The sequence below is a fragment of the Phaethon aethereus genome, assembly GCF_964289735.1.
Source record: "Phaethon aethereus genome assembly, chromosome: 14".
Lineage (NCBI taxonomy): Eukaryota > Metazoa > Chordata > Aves > Phaethontiformes > Phaethontidae > Phaethon > Phaethon aethereus.
This window is the reverse complement of record NC_138590.1, coordinates 19,246,233-19,261,386: the sequence shown is the minus strand read 5'-3', so window position 1 is coordinate 19,261,386 and position 15,154 is coordinate 19,246,233. Positions and strand designations below refer to the sequence as shown.

General features: G+C 41.4%; 1 protein-coding gene across 1 annotated transcript; it reads left to right on the top strand.

Annotated features, from left to right (window-relative positions):
• Positions 1 to 1,918: 1,918 nt before the first annotated feature.
• On the top strand, positions 1,919 to 12,621 carry MEIKIN (meiotic kinetochore factor; the record flags this gene model as incomplete). Its single annotated transcript, XM_082006168.1, has 14 exons — positions 1,919 to 2,102; positions 3,627 to 3,714; positions 3,938 to 4,013; positions 5,011 to 5,071; positions 5,738 to 5,881; positions 6,319 to 6,438; positions 6,672 to 6,711; positions 7,937 to 7,998; positions 8,784 to 8,878; positions 9,214 to 9,393; positions 9,759 to 9,839; positions 10,546 to 10,701; positions 10,986 to 11,109; positions 12,575 to 12,621. The coding sequence occupies 14 exons, from the start codon at positions 1,919 to 1,921 to the stop codon at positions 12,619 to 12,621; spliced, it is 1,458 nt and encodes a 485-aa protein (XP_081862294.1).
• Positions 12,622 to 15,154: the final 2,533 nt, after the last annotated feature.

Here is a 15,154-nt window from a genome sequence, read left to right as displayed (position 1 = left end):
GGTCATTCCACAATCAATTAGAGAAAAAATACGGGAACCCCACTGAAACAAGCAGAGCTCCGGTCTGCCATTGCAGGTGGAGTCAGGCCCCTGCGACGGGGCTGTTACTCTCTGTCGCAAAAGTACCTTCGCCTTGGGCAGCCAGGTGAGGCAAAGCAGTTCTGCACCCTCTCCCCCTGAGGCTTATGCTGCAGCGGGCTGGGGTACTGTGTTCTCAGACATTTTCAGTCTGGGAGGTTTTCCTGGGCCTGGTGCTGTGCCTCAGAAATCACTGGAAGGCTGTCTCCACTGCTCATCTATAAAAACCAGAGTAAAACACATTTTCCAGGAAGAGAATATTGCTTATTTATGTATTTTGTATGTTCTTTGCTCAATATATTGCACAGAGAAAATACTGTTCTGCCACAGAAATGGTCAAAGGCACAAACACAAATGTGAGCAGAAACCATGCCAGACAGTCTTAACCCCTTGTTGGCAGGAAAATACACAGTGTTACTCTGTCCCAAAAGGCTCATCTGCAGGCTAAAATGGTTGATACACACCAGGCGAGAGAGACGGTGAGTTGTTTATTGATAAAAATACTATTTTGCAATCTGTCATCACTGTTACTAGTATGTATCAGCAGCAGTGAAGTCCAGTGTCATTTTTGCCATGAATATGAAATTCTTGCATATAACAGAAAATAATCTGACTTAATCTTCTGGAATGAAACAAATTCACCATTTTTTTTTTTATTTTCCATGTGTTAAAAGCACAAACTGGTGATCTATATGTAAATAAACTGCTACAAGATGAATGTAAACTGGGAAAGAATATACTATTTTTGCATGGTAACAGATTACTTAAAGACCTCTCGATGCCTTACAGAAAGTTTGGAGAAGCATTTTATTCCGAGGCAATTCTATCTGCGTACTTTTTGTATCTTTAGCTCACTTTGCTTTTGTCTGTGGAAAAAAAAAGGCTATCAGATTTAGATCTTTGTTTTTTCTTGGAATTAACATTCTTCAGTACTTTGCACATTCAGTGGTTTTATGCCACCTTTGCTCCTGTTAAATGATGAAGCTGAGGTTGTTCTTTTTGGAGAAGAAATCTGGATGCTTGTAGAAACAGTTTTAGATCCCTGGAATTGTTCCAAAATGTTTTCTGAGGCATCTAGAGCCCCTTTAAGTCCTTCGCTTCAGTTTTTTGTTATATATTTTAGCAAAGTACAAGCAGCGAACAAATGAGGCATTTTTGTAAGTGTTGCCTATTCTATTTTCAACTGAAAGTGAAGGGGTTAAAATATAACCTATACATTTGTGTTAAAAAAAAAATCTTAACTGTAATTAAAGATTTTTCAGTTTTGGTATATTAGCATGTGTATCAAAAAGTCATCTATGGAAACTTTTGTAAAGAATTAAATTGCCATATTTCTCAAAACTGCTCATAAGATTTTCTCGTGGACTGACATCCAATAAACGCTCTTTTATAAAACCTGTTGTCACTCCAGCTCTCTGTCCTCACAACCGCTATGAAGTCATTCAGAATGCGTGCCTGTACTAAACGAAATAACGACCAAAGGCGTACTGGAACCTGAGCCCGACTTTAGCAACCTTCTACGAAGAAATTGCTGCAAAGCCCTGTGAAGATGCCGCGCTCTGGCTGCCGCGGCCTACCGCGGCCTACCGCGGCCTACCGCAGCCCGCGCGCCGCCGCCCGCCTCAGGCCTGCCGCGCCCGCCGCGCGCCGCGCGCCGCTGGCGCCCCCTGCCGCCGGCCGGGGACTGCCGCGGCGCCGCGCATGCGGAGTGGGGGCGCCCTCTGCGCCGCCGCAAGGGCGCGGGGCGGGTGGTCGGCGCGTGCGGCGGGGCCGGTTGTGGCTCCCTCAGCGCGCCCTCCGCGCTCGTCTCTCAGGGGCTGCTCCGGGGACGCGGTCCGACATGGAGCCGTCTCGCCGTCAGGGCGCTTCCCGCGGCGGAAAGGCACCGCGGAAGAAGCGCCGCTCGTCCCCGCTGCCGGGGGCGGTCGCTCCCCCGGGCAAAGCCGTCAGCGGGGCCGGTGTCTCGCAGCCGTGCCGGCGGCGCCTCTTCGGGAGCGCGGGCCCCCGCGGGCCGGAGCCCGGCAGTAAGCGCTTCTCCTGTCGCCGCCGGCGTTCCCCCGGCCCCGCGAGAGAGCCAGGGCCGGGCGGTGCTGGGAGGCCGAGGCCGCAGCGGCGGGGGGAGGCCGGGCCGGGCCCAGGGGGTGCCGGGGCGGGCGGCGGGGGGGGCGGGTCCTGCGCCGTGCTCGCTCCAGGGCTGGTGGTGTCGCGGCAGCCGGAGGAACGGGTAGGGATGCCCGTCAGGTTGAGTCGCCTTCCGGGGACGGTTCTGGTCGGCAGTGATGTGCGAAGTGGTGTGTGGCTTCGGCGTCTCCCCGCAGCCGTGTAGCTCCTCTGAGCATCTCCCCTTTTGTGTCCAGAGCTGGTCCCCTGCGGGGTTGGGGGGCGGTTTGCTGTTACCCGTGCCCCTTACGGCCTTGAGGAAGCAGGCTGCTGATCTGGAAACGGGACCGTTTTCTCTGCTTTAGCTGTTAGTAATAAAAAGGCTTTTTCTTTTTGTAAGGTATTTCCTCCCCCGCCCCTGATCATGTCCTTTAGAAATGGAAAGACAAAACCCTTGCCCACCTTTGAGAGGATGCTTTAAAAAATTGCTTAAAGTTGTTCCCCGAAAGGAACAGTCTCATCGTTGAATGCAGTTTAGCAGATCTCGAGTTAAAAATTGGAGACCTTAAAGAAAAAACACTCGCTGAGGGGAAGGTATGGAATTCCAGTACAGGCTGACAGTAAGAGTGTAACTTGCTAAATCAAATTAGGAAGACCAGTGTGGGATGTCTTGTTCCCACACTAATCTGGCTAAATTATAGATAAGACTTTACTGTTACAGGATATGATGAACATTAGTTTCTGTCTTGATCCTGCTCTGCTGGCTCATGCTCTCGTAGGTGTCTAGCACTCTTCTGTATCTGACTGGGTGCAACTAGGAGCCTTGAGGTCTGTTTGCTTTTCATGCTTAGGTGTGGTTGGAAGAGAGAGGGGAAGGAATGAGTCTGGGATGAGTCCTGTTCATACATTGTGCTGTCCTGAGCTCACAGGGAGATTCAGCTAAAGGACTCTGTGCAGTGCTCGGGGATGCGGTACTTCAGATCTGTTTTTTGGTGTGGGGATGGACGCTCTTTTGACTTGCTGTCATAACACTAACTCTAGAGGCTGTTTCTAGCTTTTGGCCACCGAAAATAAGCCACAAAGCTAAACAACTTACATAACTGGTTGTAGGATAAGAAAATACATCTCTGATATTTTCTGGTTCCTAAGTAATTGTGTCATCGTGGTTTTTCGGATTATGTATGGTGAGGACCAGTTCATATAGAAATTCTTATGATACTCCTATAAAGTCCATTTAAAACTGATTTAGGCACAAACTACTTTGAACCAACGTAAAGGTCACTGCTGTGGCAAGCAAATTCAGACTTTACAGTGTTTGTGATAATAGGGTCAAAAATTGCTGTGGGCATGGAGGAGGGGGAGCACCTAAAGGTGCCATATTAGAAATAATAATCTAAATTCTAATATTAAAACTAAAATTACTGAACTAAATATTTAACCTTCTCTAGGACTGAAGGGAAAGTCCCGTGTGAAAACCCTACCAAAAATTAGAGAAAATCTTGAAGTCACAAGAGTGAGCCGTTCATACAACCAAAGGTCTGTTAGAACTCATTCAAATACACCGTTATTAACACTAGCTAATCATTTAGATTGTCTTGCCTGCATGAGATGTCTCTTGGAGATGTGCAGTCTGAGTTCTCTGTAAACTGATGTTTGTCAGACTGTTGGCACCTCATAAAGACATTTTGTAGTTTTCGTTGCCTTCCTCTAGAATAGTATAGCTCAGTGTATTGAGCTTAGCTCTGTTCTTCAACTGCAGCAGTCAAGTGAATGTCGGAGAAACAACAGACTTGGAAAAAGAAGAGAAAATAGAAGAAAGCACTGTACCGCTGAAGGTGGGAATGCTGTCTTGCTCTTTATCTGACAGTAGTTTATGGAGGATAAATCAAAGAAATGTGACATATTAAATCCTTTTTCTAATCGAGTATAATTTCCTGTGAGTTCTCTGTGTGTGTGCATGCACGTTTTCCACGCTGAACTTGGTCCTGTATTTTGGTGACATTTTCCTGTCTCTCTGGCCAGAGTAAAAGCGGTTGGAGCTATTGGTAGCATGGGAAAACATCGGTACTAATTATCCTTAACGAGGAAAGGCCGTAGCAATTGTGTTGTGTGAAAGATGCCTCATTAGAGTGTGATTCCAGAGAATTGCACACTTCTAGTTGAGACACAGACCTTTGGCAAGTCACTGTTAAGCTCTTCCTCATGTTAGTAAAACTGGAACAAAGTACTTTGAGATAACTGAGCAGGAGTGTTATGGCAAGAAAATAGTTCACCAGGCGTGTTTTAACTGAATTCTGCTACAGCAAAGGGTTCAAGTGATATTGATGTAAAATTTAGAGTCCACCAGTTATTTATAGTTATTTATATTTCCTGCAAATGCTTAGTTTCCTAGACTATACTATATACACAACACAGTTGTTTGTATTTATAGAAATGGTCTAGGATTCTGAAATTGAGCAGCATGAATTGGACCTCTAAAAAAAAAATTAAAAAAAAAAATCGAAAGACAGGAAGATTGATTACTCCACTGCTATTTTACGCATAACATCAGTTGATGTCAGTATGCCTTCACTGGAAGCCTCATCCAGCAAAGATTGTAGGATCAAATGATTGGGTATTCATTATGAATTTTAGAACTATAAGTCAGGTTGCAGATTTATTGATGATGCGTGGAAAACCCTGGTACAAATTACACTGCAAGTAGCAGGTTTAAGGGGTGAAGTACCAGACAGTAAATTTCTGAGCATCTGCTAATGTAGGAATACATTTAATTGCATTTCTTTGTCTACATCCAGTTTTCTCAGGTTGTTTGTATTGGTCATTTAATTTTAGGAATCCCTCATAATCAACTTTGAAAGTAAAGAAAGTTTGAAAAATGCTGAAGTGACTTCAAGTGAGTATAATGGCAATACGTTACATTATTAAATGTATTTTTACATCTGTATAAAACTAAAAGTAAAATGCATCATATAATTTTAATTATATTTCTGTGAAAGAACTGGTGTGCTGTCCTTGTACTGGTTCTGACTGCACAATATTAGAAAGTGAAGGTTTGGAGACCACTGGCTGGAGTCCTGCCTTTTACTGCAGCATGTGGCTTTGTTCACATGAATTGATTGTAGGCAGCACAAACAGGATAGGAGACCTGCAAGACCTGACCAGTCTTGAGCCCAGGCTGTTGAAAACCACATGATCTTGGTTTTATCATTGACAGAACAAGTTGTGGACATGAGTTCTTCAGTTTACTCAAACCTGCATTTTTAAAAGCTTGTGCCTAAATAGTTTGTCCTTCTGAAAACAAACCTGCCTAAGAATTATCTTATCAGAGGCTAAGTTCTTCAGGTATTTCTAGTGAGCCTTGGGCAAAGAAGGTGTCTTCTGTTAGCTTATGGTAAACTGGGCTTCAGGATGCCCTTTGTTCATTTGTTTCTTTAACTGTATTATGAATAGGTGTAAGATACTGGCTTGACAATATTTAGCTCACCACAGGAATGAAACTGATGGTTTCTACAAGGTGATACTTTTCTTTTTGGTAGCTGTCTTTTTTGCCTCTCTCTAGGTACGGGAATGACTCTTCCCACAGGTGTTTCAACATTTCTCCTCGAGTGTTTAGATGTAGATTCAACAGCAAATTATAACACAGGTGCTAGTGACAGCCTGAACAGTTGCCCATCCCCTGAAACATTCAGAGATGATGGTTCAGGTGAGACTTCTGGTTTTTTGAGCTTTATTTGATGCAGAAAATGTGGGGGGACTATCTACAATAGAAGGACTAGCGGCCTCTCCTGGTGTGACTCACCAGGTCACATCTTTGCTATAAGCCAGCCTGTGCTTGATGTGGGATCTGTATAATTGGTCCTCCAATCCATTGTGTGAATCAGGTCCTGGTGTAATTTGAATCATACTGTAAACTTAAAATATTCACTGTTGACACAAACTGTTTATTAGGGATGACCAGCAAATCTGCTTTGAGTCAAATTCCTCCCAAACTTTTCTGCGGCTCTTTGAGCTAAGACAAATGCTTTCACTTTGCTTTAAAGTTCCTCTCTTGCAAATGTGATTGCTTTCAGTTTGGTCAAAAATGTGATGACTCAATGAATTTCAGCATAAAAAGGTTGCACTTACATCTTTTATGTCCAGAAAGAAGTAATTTTTACTCTGAGGACTCTGGCAAGTACAAGAACTCTACTCTCCTGGACTCCAGCAAAGCAGTGACCATAGATAAGCTACCGCAGATCTCAAATCTTTCAGCAATATTAGGTAATTCTTTTCTGCAATACTTCAGAATATATCCATTAAAAAAATTCACTCTAGTGCAAAGAACCTGTATATAATACCTAATCATAATTTCATTTAAGGCATGTCTGCATGATGGGAATAGCTCCCTGTTAGCGGTCTGTGTTTGCTTCTAATATTTTGCTTTATAACTTAGTGTGCACTAAGACATTGTCTGGTCTGCTTAACTTTTAACGTTTAGCTTTTATGTTTTTTAGAACCTGTACTGGAGGATTTTCAAGACCAATACACTAGAAGGTAATCTGCAAAGCAGACTCTTTGATGCACCTGAATGTTCAGGTTTTACTCTTTTGAGTGGTATTTAAAGGAAAGGCCAGCATGAATAAGCCTCTAATTCCTGCAAACACTTCTGTTGAGTTTCAGCTACCTGTGTCCTCACTAACTTTGAAATTGGTGCATTAAGTCAGTTAAGAGCTTGCCTTATAGACTTTTGTTTTAGTCTTGTGGATGTAGGGAAATCAATGTAAGAAAACCTCAGTGAAGGAGTTTATGGAAGGGGAAGGTGACGTTTATTTACAAAATCCCTAAATAAGTTGCTTTTATCCAATTTCACTTATTCTGACAGATTTCCTTCAGTCACAAGCAGCAAGATATGTGTGGCCTGGCCGGGACTGCCTGTGCAGTACAGAGTTTGAAGGGTACCTGTTATTAAGTCTCTGGTGTTCTGTGCTTGCCAAGGACAAAATTAGGTTTTGGGCAGAACTTCTGTGTTCTTTAGGAATCATCAGCTCATGGGGCACTCCTTTGCTTTGGAATCTTGCCGATTTCAGCCTTCATAAATCTTGGACAAGTTGCTGCTGCTCATTGTCAGTTTTTTCTTATTGGAAATAGCTTGTCTACCAGGAAGCAGAAGGGTGGATGTGATAGGCTGCAACCCTCTTGCCACCCTCCTGTTGTTAGGGTGCCAGGTTTTCTGTTGCCAAGTCGTCTGTGGTGTGGTTTTATCACAGTGAAGGGTCTTCTATACTTGGCCTTGTCACAGTGCCACCTTCAGGTCCTGACATGAAAATCTGAGTAACATGAGTGCTTTTCTAGGAACAGTATCCTTTCTTTTAACCCTTGTGCTGTTGTTTCCAGTCTTACATGCAGACATTTCCATTCATAATTAATTTATACCAATCTTACAGTGTTACAGATCTCTACACAATTCAATCTGAATTTTCTTTGGAACCTAATTTTCCCCTGCATCCTATGTTCTGTCCTAGTATGCTTCAGTGCTGAGTACTTTAGTGAATGTCTTCTGTGGGTCTTAAATTGCAAGTATCTTCAGAATAAGCTGTGTGACTTGATGGTAAACTATGAAATAGCTGAAGTAACTCAGTAACAATGTTTTTAAAAATTAGCTTTATCCCTTTTCACTAAGTCTGTATTTTCCTCTGATTGCCTTATACATTGTTTTTTTGAATGTTAACATTCATTCAGAATAGTTGTTCACTTTTTTTTCCCCCCCCTCCTCTCCTAGAAAGAAAACATCAAATTGCAGTTACAGTTCTTCAGCATTAGGTGTTTCAACTACTCTGGCAGGTAAAATATGACCTGAAGTAGTCATACTAGCTGTGAGACAACAGAATATTCTACCCAAACTTAAATGATGGCAAAATTTCAGAACCAGGCTTCCACTGGGTCATTTGTTCCCCAGGCACAGGCTAAGCTCAGTTGTGTCTAGAAGGGAAAATGTGAATTGAAAATCTTCCCTGTAAATAAGACTTGGTTCTAATTAATGTGTTATGAGAAGAACAAAAAACCTCAAAACCCCAAACCCTGCATTTTTCCATTTAATCACCTGTGATACTCAGTGAAAATTAGCAGGTCTTATTTAACTTATCCAGGAACAGAACTGTTTTGTGTCATGCTTCTTACTTGAAATTGTATCAGCTTCACAAATACTATTAGGAGTCACTCATGTAACTACAGTTCTGAGCTGTGACTGATGCAATTCTGGCTATGGCCCAGCTACCACATAATTTTCCCCTGCTTAATTTGGACTGGAATAGCAACAGGAGTTGCCACTGGCAAAGACTGCTGTGATTATGCAGTTCCTCTGCTCCCACAGTATGTGTGTCGAGCAGTAAATAGCCAGGTGAACGTGGGATTAATAAGCAACCTTGTTTCCTCAAGGAAAGGGAGAGGACTAAGGCAGCCCTGTTGGTGGGGAGAGGGAGATGAGGGTTATACTGGAGGGAGAAAGTTTGTTTACGTGGGTGGCTTTGGAATGGTCCCTCTTTGAAAAGCATCCTGTAAGACATGGGTTGGAGAATAGCTGTGGTCTTTGTCTCAAAGTTAATTAATCTGTTGGAAATTTATCACAGGGAAAAAAGTCTGTAAAATTACAGCTGCAAGAGAGAGAACTCCAAACCTAAAAACTGGTATGCGCTGTTCTTCACCAGTAGGACCGGAAAGCAAGGTGAAAGATCCTTAATAAATCAGCCAGGTTGTAATATAGATGACTTGCTCCTTCCTTGTATAGGTGGAAGACTCCACCTAGAAGTGTAGTAGTTCCCTTGAAAGGGATGCCTGCAGATGGTGGCAGAGAGTGAAGATGTAGCTTGCCTCTACCTCTGTATAGCAGTAATAGTCATGGGTGCCCACTAAGTGCAGTGTTTTTCAGCCTGACTGTGTCAGTGATACTGAATCAGTTGTGTAGAGGTCCAGTATGACTGTGGGACTCTCTTTGTTAGTGCTTACCAGACCATAGAGATTCACTTTATTAACACAAAATGTAATTGTTTCACCCTTTAGCCTGACAGTCAAACTGCTAAACCCAAAAGGCTGAAGTGCAAGAAAAAAGAAGAAAATTCTAATACGTTAGAAGAAGGTACATCATCATGCAGTCAGCTTGATGCCGCGGGAGACGCTTCAGCCAAATCAGTGGGGTCGACAGCAGAAGTGCTGCCAGCCAAACGGACAGAGGCTGTGGTGGTAAGTATTCTCATTGTGCCCCGCTGATGAGCAAAGGCATAAAATTGAAGTGAGAGTTTTGAATCATGACAAGAGTTACAATTAAATATGAGAAGTAGTAGGAAGTGCTTTATCCCCCAGTTGTGAAGGGGACCTGAAATGTGTGTGTTCTGTGCTGCGGTAAACTGAGTCTTTGTCTTAATTTTGGAGGGTGTAAGACCAAAGAAAACAGTGAATGACAGGAATTCAGTACTTGCTGAGAACCATTAGTAATTCTAAACGGAGTTGTTATAAATAGTATTGTCTGCTAGGGGAGTACTGTAGGACTAATAAGAAACAGCAAAGAATTTGAAACCGATACTGAATTCTTCTCTGTTTTTGTTTAGCAGATGAGTTCCACCATACTGATAACGGAGGAAAATAAATCCCTAAAAAATCTTGGTTATGCTCAGCCTTTGGAACTAGATGTAAGTGTCTATCCTGATACTTTTTTTAGTGATTAAAACCAAACAAATCGTTCTTATGGCACAGTCCAATTCTGGCTATAGTTACGCTACAATACAAGTTGTACAGCAAGCTGCATGTTAAATTCTATTAGCTGGACAGTTAAAAAAACTACAACAGAAGCCCTAGGTATCTGTGTTGTATTTTTACAACGTCGTCTAGTGTAAAAAGAGCGCCTAGTAGCCTTACTTGCATTACCCCTTCGATACAAATGAACGATATTTAAATGCCAGTTTGAATTCTTTGTCAGTGAAGGTAGCAGAGTACTGCCACTTCTCTCTGCAGGAACAGAAGTAACGTCTCTTGTCACATTCATGCCACAGCTCCCAACCAAATCAGCAAACTGTAAAATTACTTTAGAAAAAGGGAAACCGTTACAATAGAAAGACTGCTTAATTTTGCACCAGATTATTTGGCAGGAAAACATACTGGGCTTTCCTAGTGTTGTTGCAAGCATACTTGAGTTTAGAGATGCTAGATTGAAAAATAGAGAACATCAGGGTCTTGTTGGAGGCTGAAGATGGGAATCACTGGAGTCCTAAATAATTTTTTTTTTAAGCAATAGAGCATCTTTTGCATAAGCCAACCAGTGTTGGCCAATTTGAACTGTTGTCTGTTACTTAATTGGGCAGTTACTACTGTGTGTTTTGTATTTTGACGGAGCTGTAGCTTAGCTTGTCACCAGTGTGCAAAGCCTCACCTGGGGAAGACCTCTTCCTGAATACCACAGGTCCATATGTAAATTCAGAAGAAATTGTTCCTGCATCTCTGAGCTCAGAAAAAGAAATTATTCCTCAAAGTCCAGAAGAAAAGAATATTTTTCAGGTTCTAATTTTATTGCACTCTTTAAATTCAGTTTTGGCATGCTAGCATATAATGTACTATTTATTAAAGGCTTACAGAATTACAAACAGCTGAAGAGAATATTTAAGCTTTGAAGCTTTCTATCACCCTTTCCAATACCATGTTAAGTGTAAACAAGTAGTGTTAAATGTTTTCTAATGACATCCCTTGAAACCTGCATGTCATCTCTGATTTCCCTGGAAGAAAGCTAGAATATTTCTTCAGTGGAAATAGTTGTGTGAATGAAATGTCATTAATCTTTTCAGCCTCTGTGTGGCAGACAAGAAATCTGCTCCATTGTTCGAACTTCGCCATGCCAGAGGCCTTCCAGGCTTCACCAAATCCCAGTTAACCCAAAAGCGTTCCGCCTTCCCGAAGGAGTGCCTGAAGGTAATAGAATATAGAATTGGCTTACTGTGCAGATGTAACTGGCTATTTGAGTGTTTGAAGGGCTTTTTTTGAAGTCTGAATATTTGGAAAAATCACAAGGCTAAAAAGTAAGAGATGCTGAAAACTTCGAATTTCTGACTTCGTAGTGTTCTTGCGCAACAGTACTTCACTAACAAACTACGTTAACGTTTTCTCCTCCAAGGACCTTTAACATAGGAATTAATACAATCTATCCATCTCATAGGCTAGATCATTAAGGCCAGAAGGTGCTACTAGGTACCTCTGGGAATATCTGCACCTCTTCAAGTTACTGCTAAACACAACTTGGAGCTTCGCTGCTGGTATGGAGACTCCGTAGGAAAGATACTAGCTTCTTTAGTAAATTATTATCCTGTGCCTTATTTCTAGGGAGAATATGTTTGACTTCAGCTTTCAGCCATTGGTGTATTTTGTATCTTGTTCAGCTAAACTGAGTTCTTTAGCATCCAGTATTTTTCCCCCCTTAAAGTAGTTCAAGTAATAGGGTATGTTTTTCTTTAAAGATTATCAGTTTCTCTCTAAAGGTTTCTGTTCATTTCTCCCAAGACCCTTACCATAGGGGAAGCAGCTTGCTTCACTTCCTAGGTTTTTGTTAAACAGAAATGAGAACTGTGTACAGAACTGTCTCATCACTACCATAGAGGTAAAATCCCTTCACTTTCTGATCTCTCATGGAGTTTCTCAGTGTGCCACTGGATGGCATATGTCTTCCTAAGTTTAAAGTAGTTCTTTACAGACAATGTCTGCAAGTTTTCTGCAAATGATATTTGTCATTTATGCTGTTTTAATACAGAGGTACTGCATGAGCATAATAGCTTTCAAAAATACTGAATATACACAAATTCTCAATGGAATTGCAGTCTCTTAGGTCCAAATACTCTCCTACTTTATTACAGATTGAGTTACATACAGCATCTAGAATATGGGGAAGTGCTTTTAAGTGTGTGTATGTATGTATTAATGACAGTCATGTGGTGTTTCTGTACAGACCAAAGGACAAGGATGTTAAGTCATGTGCCCAAGAGAATTGTGGTAATACAGCACATAGGTTGTACTTGGTAGGCAAGTAGATCTCAGGAATCAGCACGTGGTGTTGTCAGAACAAAAGTTTGGGTTTGTTACTGCTTTTCTAGAGGAGCCTGGGAATTGCGGAATTAGACTGCCTAAAGGTGATGGTGGGTTTTTTTATGCCCAAGACATCTTTCAGATGATGCTCTTTTTCATTAGAAGTGTACATACACTCAAAACGTTGTTCTCTTCTCACTGGCAATTGACCTACAAGATTCAGATTCCTCCAAATGAATGATAGCATAGGTATCTATTGAGCTATAGGTATCTAAACAGCTTGTCAGATCAATGAGCTTTCTCTTACACTTGAGAATGTGCCACTTTACTGATGGTATTTAACTTACCACTTTTTCCCCAGATACTATTACGAGTACCAAAAACTGGATCTACTGTAAACACAGATAAGATTTCTGGGTTTCAGCAGGAGTCAACAGAAGAAACAACTGTCTTGCTACTGTGTCAGGGAGGTGAAACAGAACTACTAACTAGTAATTAATGGCTGTATTTTTTTGGCATGTACGTTGTATAAGGCTTTGCAGTAAGCTTGTAAATACTTAAGTACTTAATATTAAATTTTGTACAAGCAACTAGATCTTATTCTGGGCATTGTTCTGTAAGGACTCCATAATGACAATTCTTCAGTTCATTTAGATTTTTAGAAGTGTGACTCAAGAACAACAGACTAAAGTGCATTAATGGAATTATTTTTGACTCTTTCTCTGCCAAGATTTTTAGCTTTCTCTAGTAGCATTACCATCTAAAGGTGTTACCGCTACTTAAGAAGTGTTAACACTGTTTATAAAGGTTAACTGCATGTCCTGCAAATGGGTATGTAAAGCATTCATCTGCTCTCAGCAACTCAGAAGTCAATAGTAGTCTACCATTAAGCTCCCTGAACGCTTATGTCTGCAGAACTTTGGGGTACAGGACTCTGTGTGTTCAGCTGTAAACTGATTTCTAAACATGAATATAGGTGGTCTTTACCCTACCATCACTGCAAGTGAGCTTTTTATGAGCAGCACTGTCACCATTCTAGGCACATCCACTACCCAGCCACTGTCATCTCAGAGTCATTCCCATTTCATCTTGGTTATTATGTGATATCACCTATTTTGTCATTGTTTCTTCTAGCGGCTTCAGACTTGTGCAGAGGAAGTAGGTGCCTTACATGAATACAAGGGTAGAAGAAAACCCTTTTATAGCTGAACTCTCTCAAGAAGAGCTGGATATTGGCATTCTGGATTTTCAGGTTACTGCTCACACTATGTGGCATCTGGGTTACATTCCCAGTGCTTCCAGTTCAGCTTGAGGATTTTTTAATCCATTTTTAATCCATAAATGCTGTATTTCATCAGTGTGCTGAATGCCTCAGAAACACTGACAAGAGCACAGTGTTTCTCCACTTTAATTCACTGCAGGCTGAAGTAATTTGGATCCCTGCAGTGCTCTCACTACAATACCCCTTACTCAGAGTTTTTTGTAGGCATTAAGGAAGTTTATCAGTGTTTTAAAATGATAGTATGGCTTTCCAAACCTCTTGAAGTCTGAGGTTTGTTTCTCAGTATTATCACCAAGAATATTCATGCCCTGGAAAACAGGAAAACTCTTGTGTTTCCAAGAGGAGCATGTCAAGAAGACTTATAAAATCCACAACTTTAATTACTTTGACTACATTTGAAAATACCTGTGACATTTCAGACCCTGAGCCTTTTCCCATTGCTCTGGGGTAAAAGAAAGTGCAAATAAATGCTGCTAGATTAATCTATGAACAAGTATTTTATAAACATATTATATGGCTCAAGGTTAAAAATGATTCCATTAAGTTATTTTTCCTTTAAGTATTAGTAGAATATGTTCTGCCAATAACTCCTTGGAGTCCTCCCGGGTATGCTACTAACTATCAATATCCTTGTTCTTACAAATACTGAGACACTGGTAATTATGCAAGAATCTAGGCCCCCTGGGAGACAGAGGTGATTGATGCTTCTTGATGTAGCTTTAAGCAAAGTTGAAAGTTATTTATCTAGGAAGTTGTGATTATGATGATTGTTCAAGTAAAGGAATGTCCAGAATAAAAGAGGTGTTGTTTGGAAGGGTATTCTAGGAGCCCTAGGAAAAAAACACTTCTTTTGCCCCAAACCATTTTGTAGTTTCTGTACAATAAACAGACTAATACCGACAAACTAGTGGGAGAGTACAAGAGAAGAAAGTGTGGCATGTAACTGTGGAGTTGGCTGTAGCAGCCTGAATATTGCTGAGCTTTGTGGTTTTTTGATGTGATGAGGCTATATAGGAGGACAGAAATACCATGAACCACAGTGTGTCTTGTCCTTCCTGTCAGTTACGAAAGCGCTGCTCCTTATTTTAGTCTTTTGTCTGACTCTTAGAGAAAGTATAATTAATTACCAGGCTAGCTGTCTGCCCCAGGGAAGGAAATTTTATTCATTTTGAGGCCGCCACAATATCTACTGTTGTTCTGCTTTTCTCAAAGAGAAGGGCATTTTCCCATGTTCTGGTTTTAAGCTGAAGGATGACTACATAAAATTTCATGGAAAGCGGAAACTGGCTTTTCCATATTGGTGGATAAAGGTTATGGGTCATAGCCAATTAATGGGCAGTACAGAAGAGCTTGCTTGTGTAGTGATTCGGGAGGGAAATCTGTTCAGCGTCAATAGGGCTGCCTGTCACATCCTGGACATGATGAAGTCTTAATGGCTTGCATGGAATCGCTTACAGTGAGTCAGTCCGTGCAAGAACTGCGATAATACTTTTATCACTAGGAATTGTGCATTGTAGATGCATGTTTAGTAAATGTATTACATATAAATCTGTAAGAGGTTTTTCATTAACACTGTTTCGTTATTTTTGTTATCTGAAGTGTATTTCTAGGAGACTTTGACTTGAAGTGCTCGGAGATGATGAAAGACGTTTGCTTCTT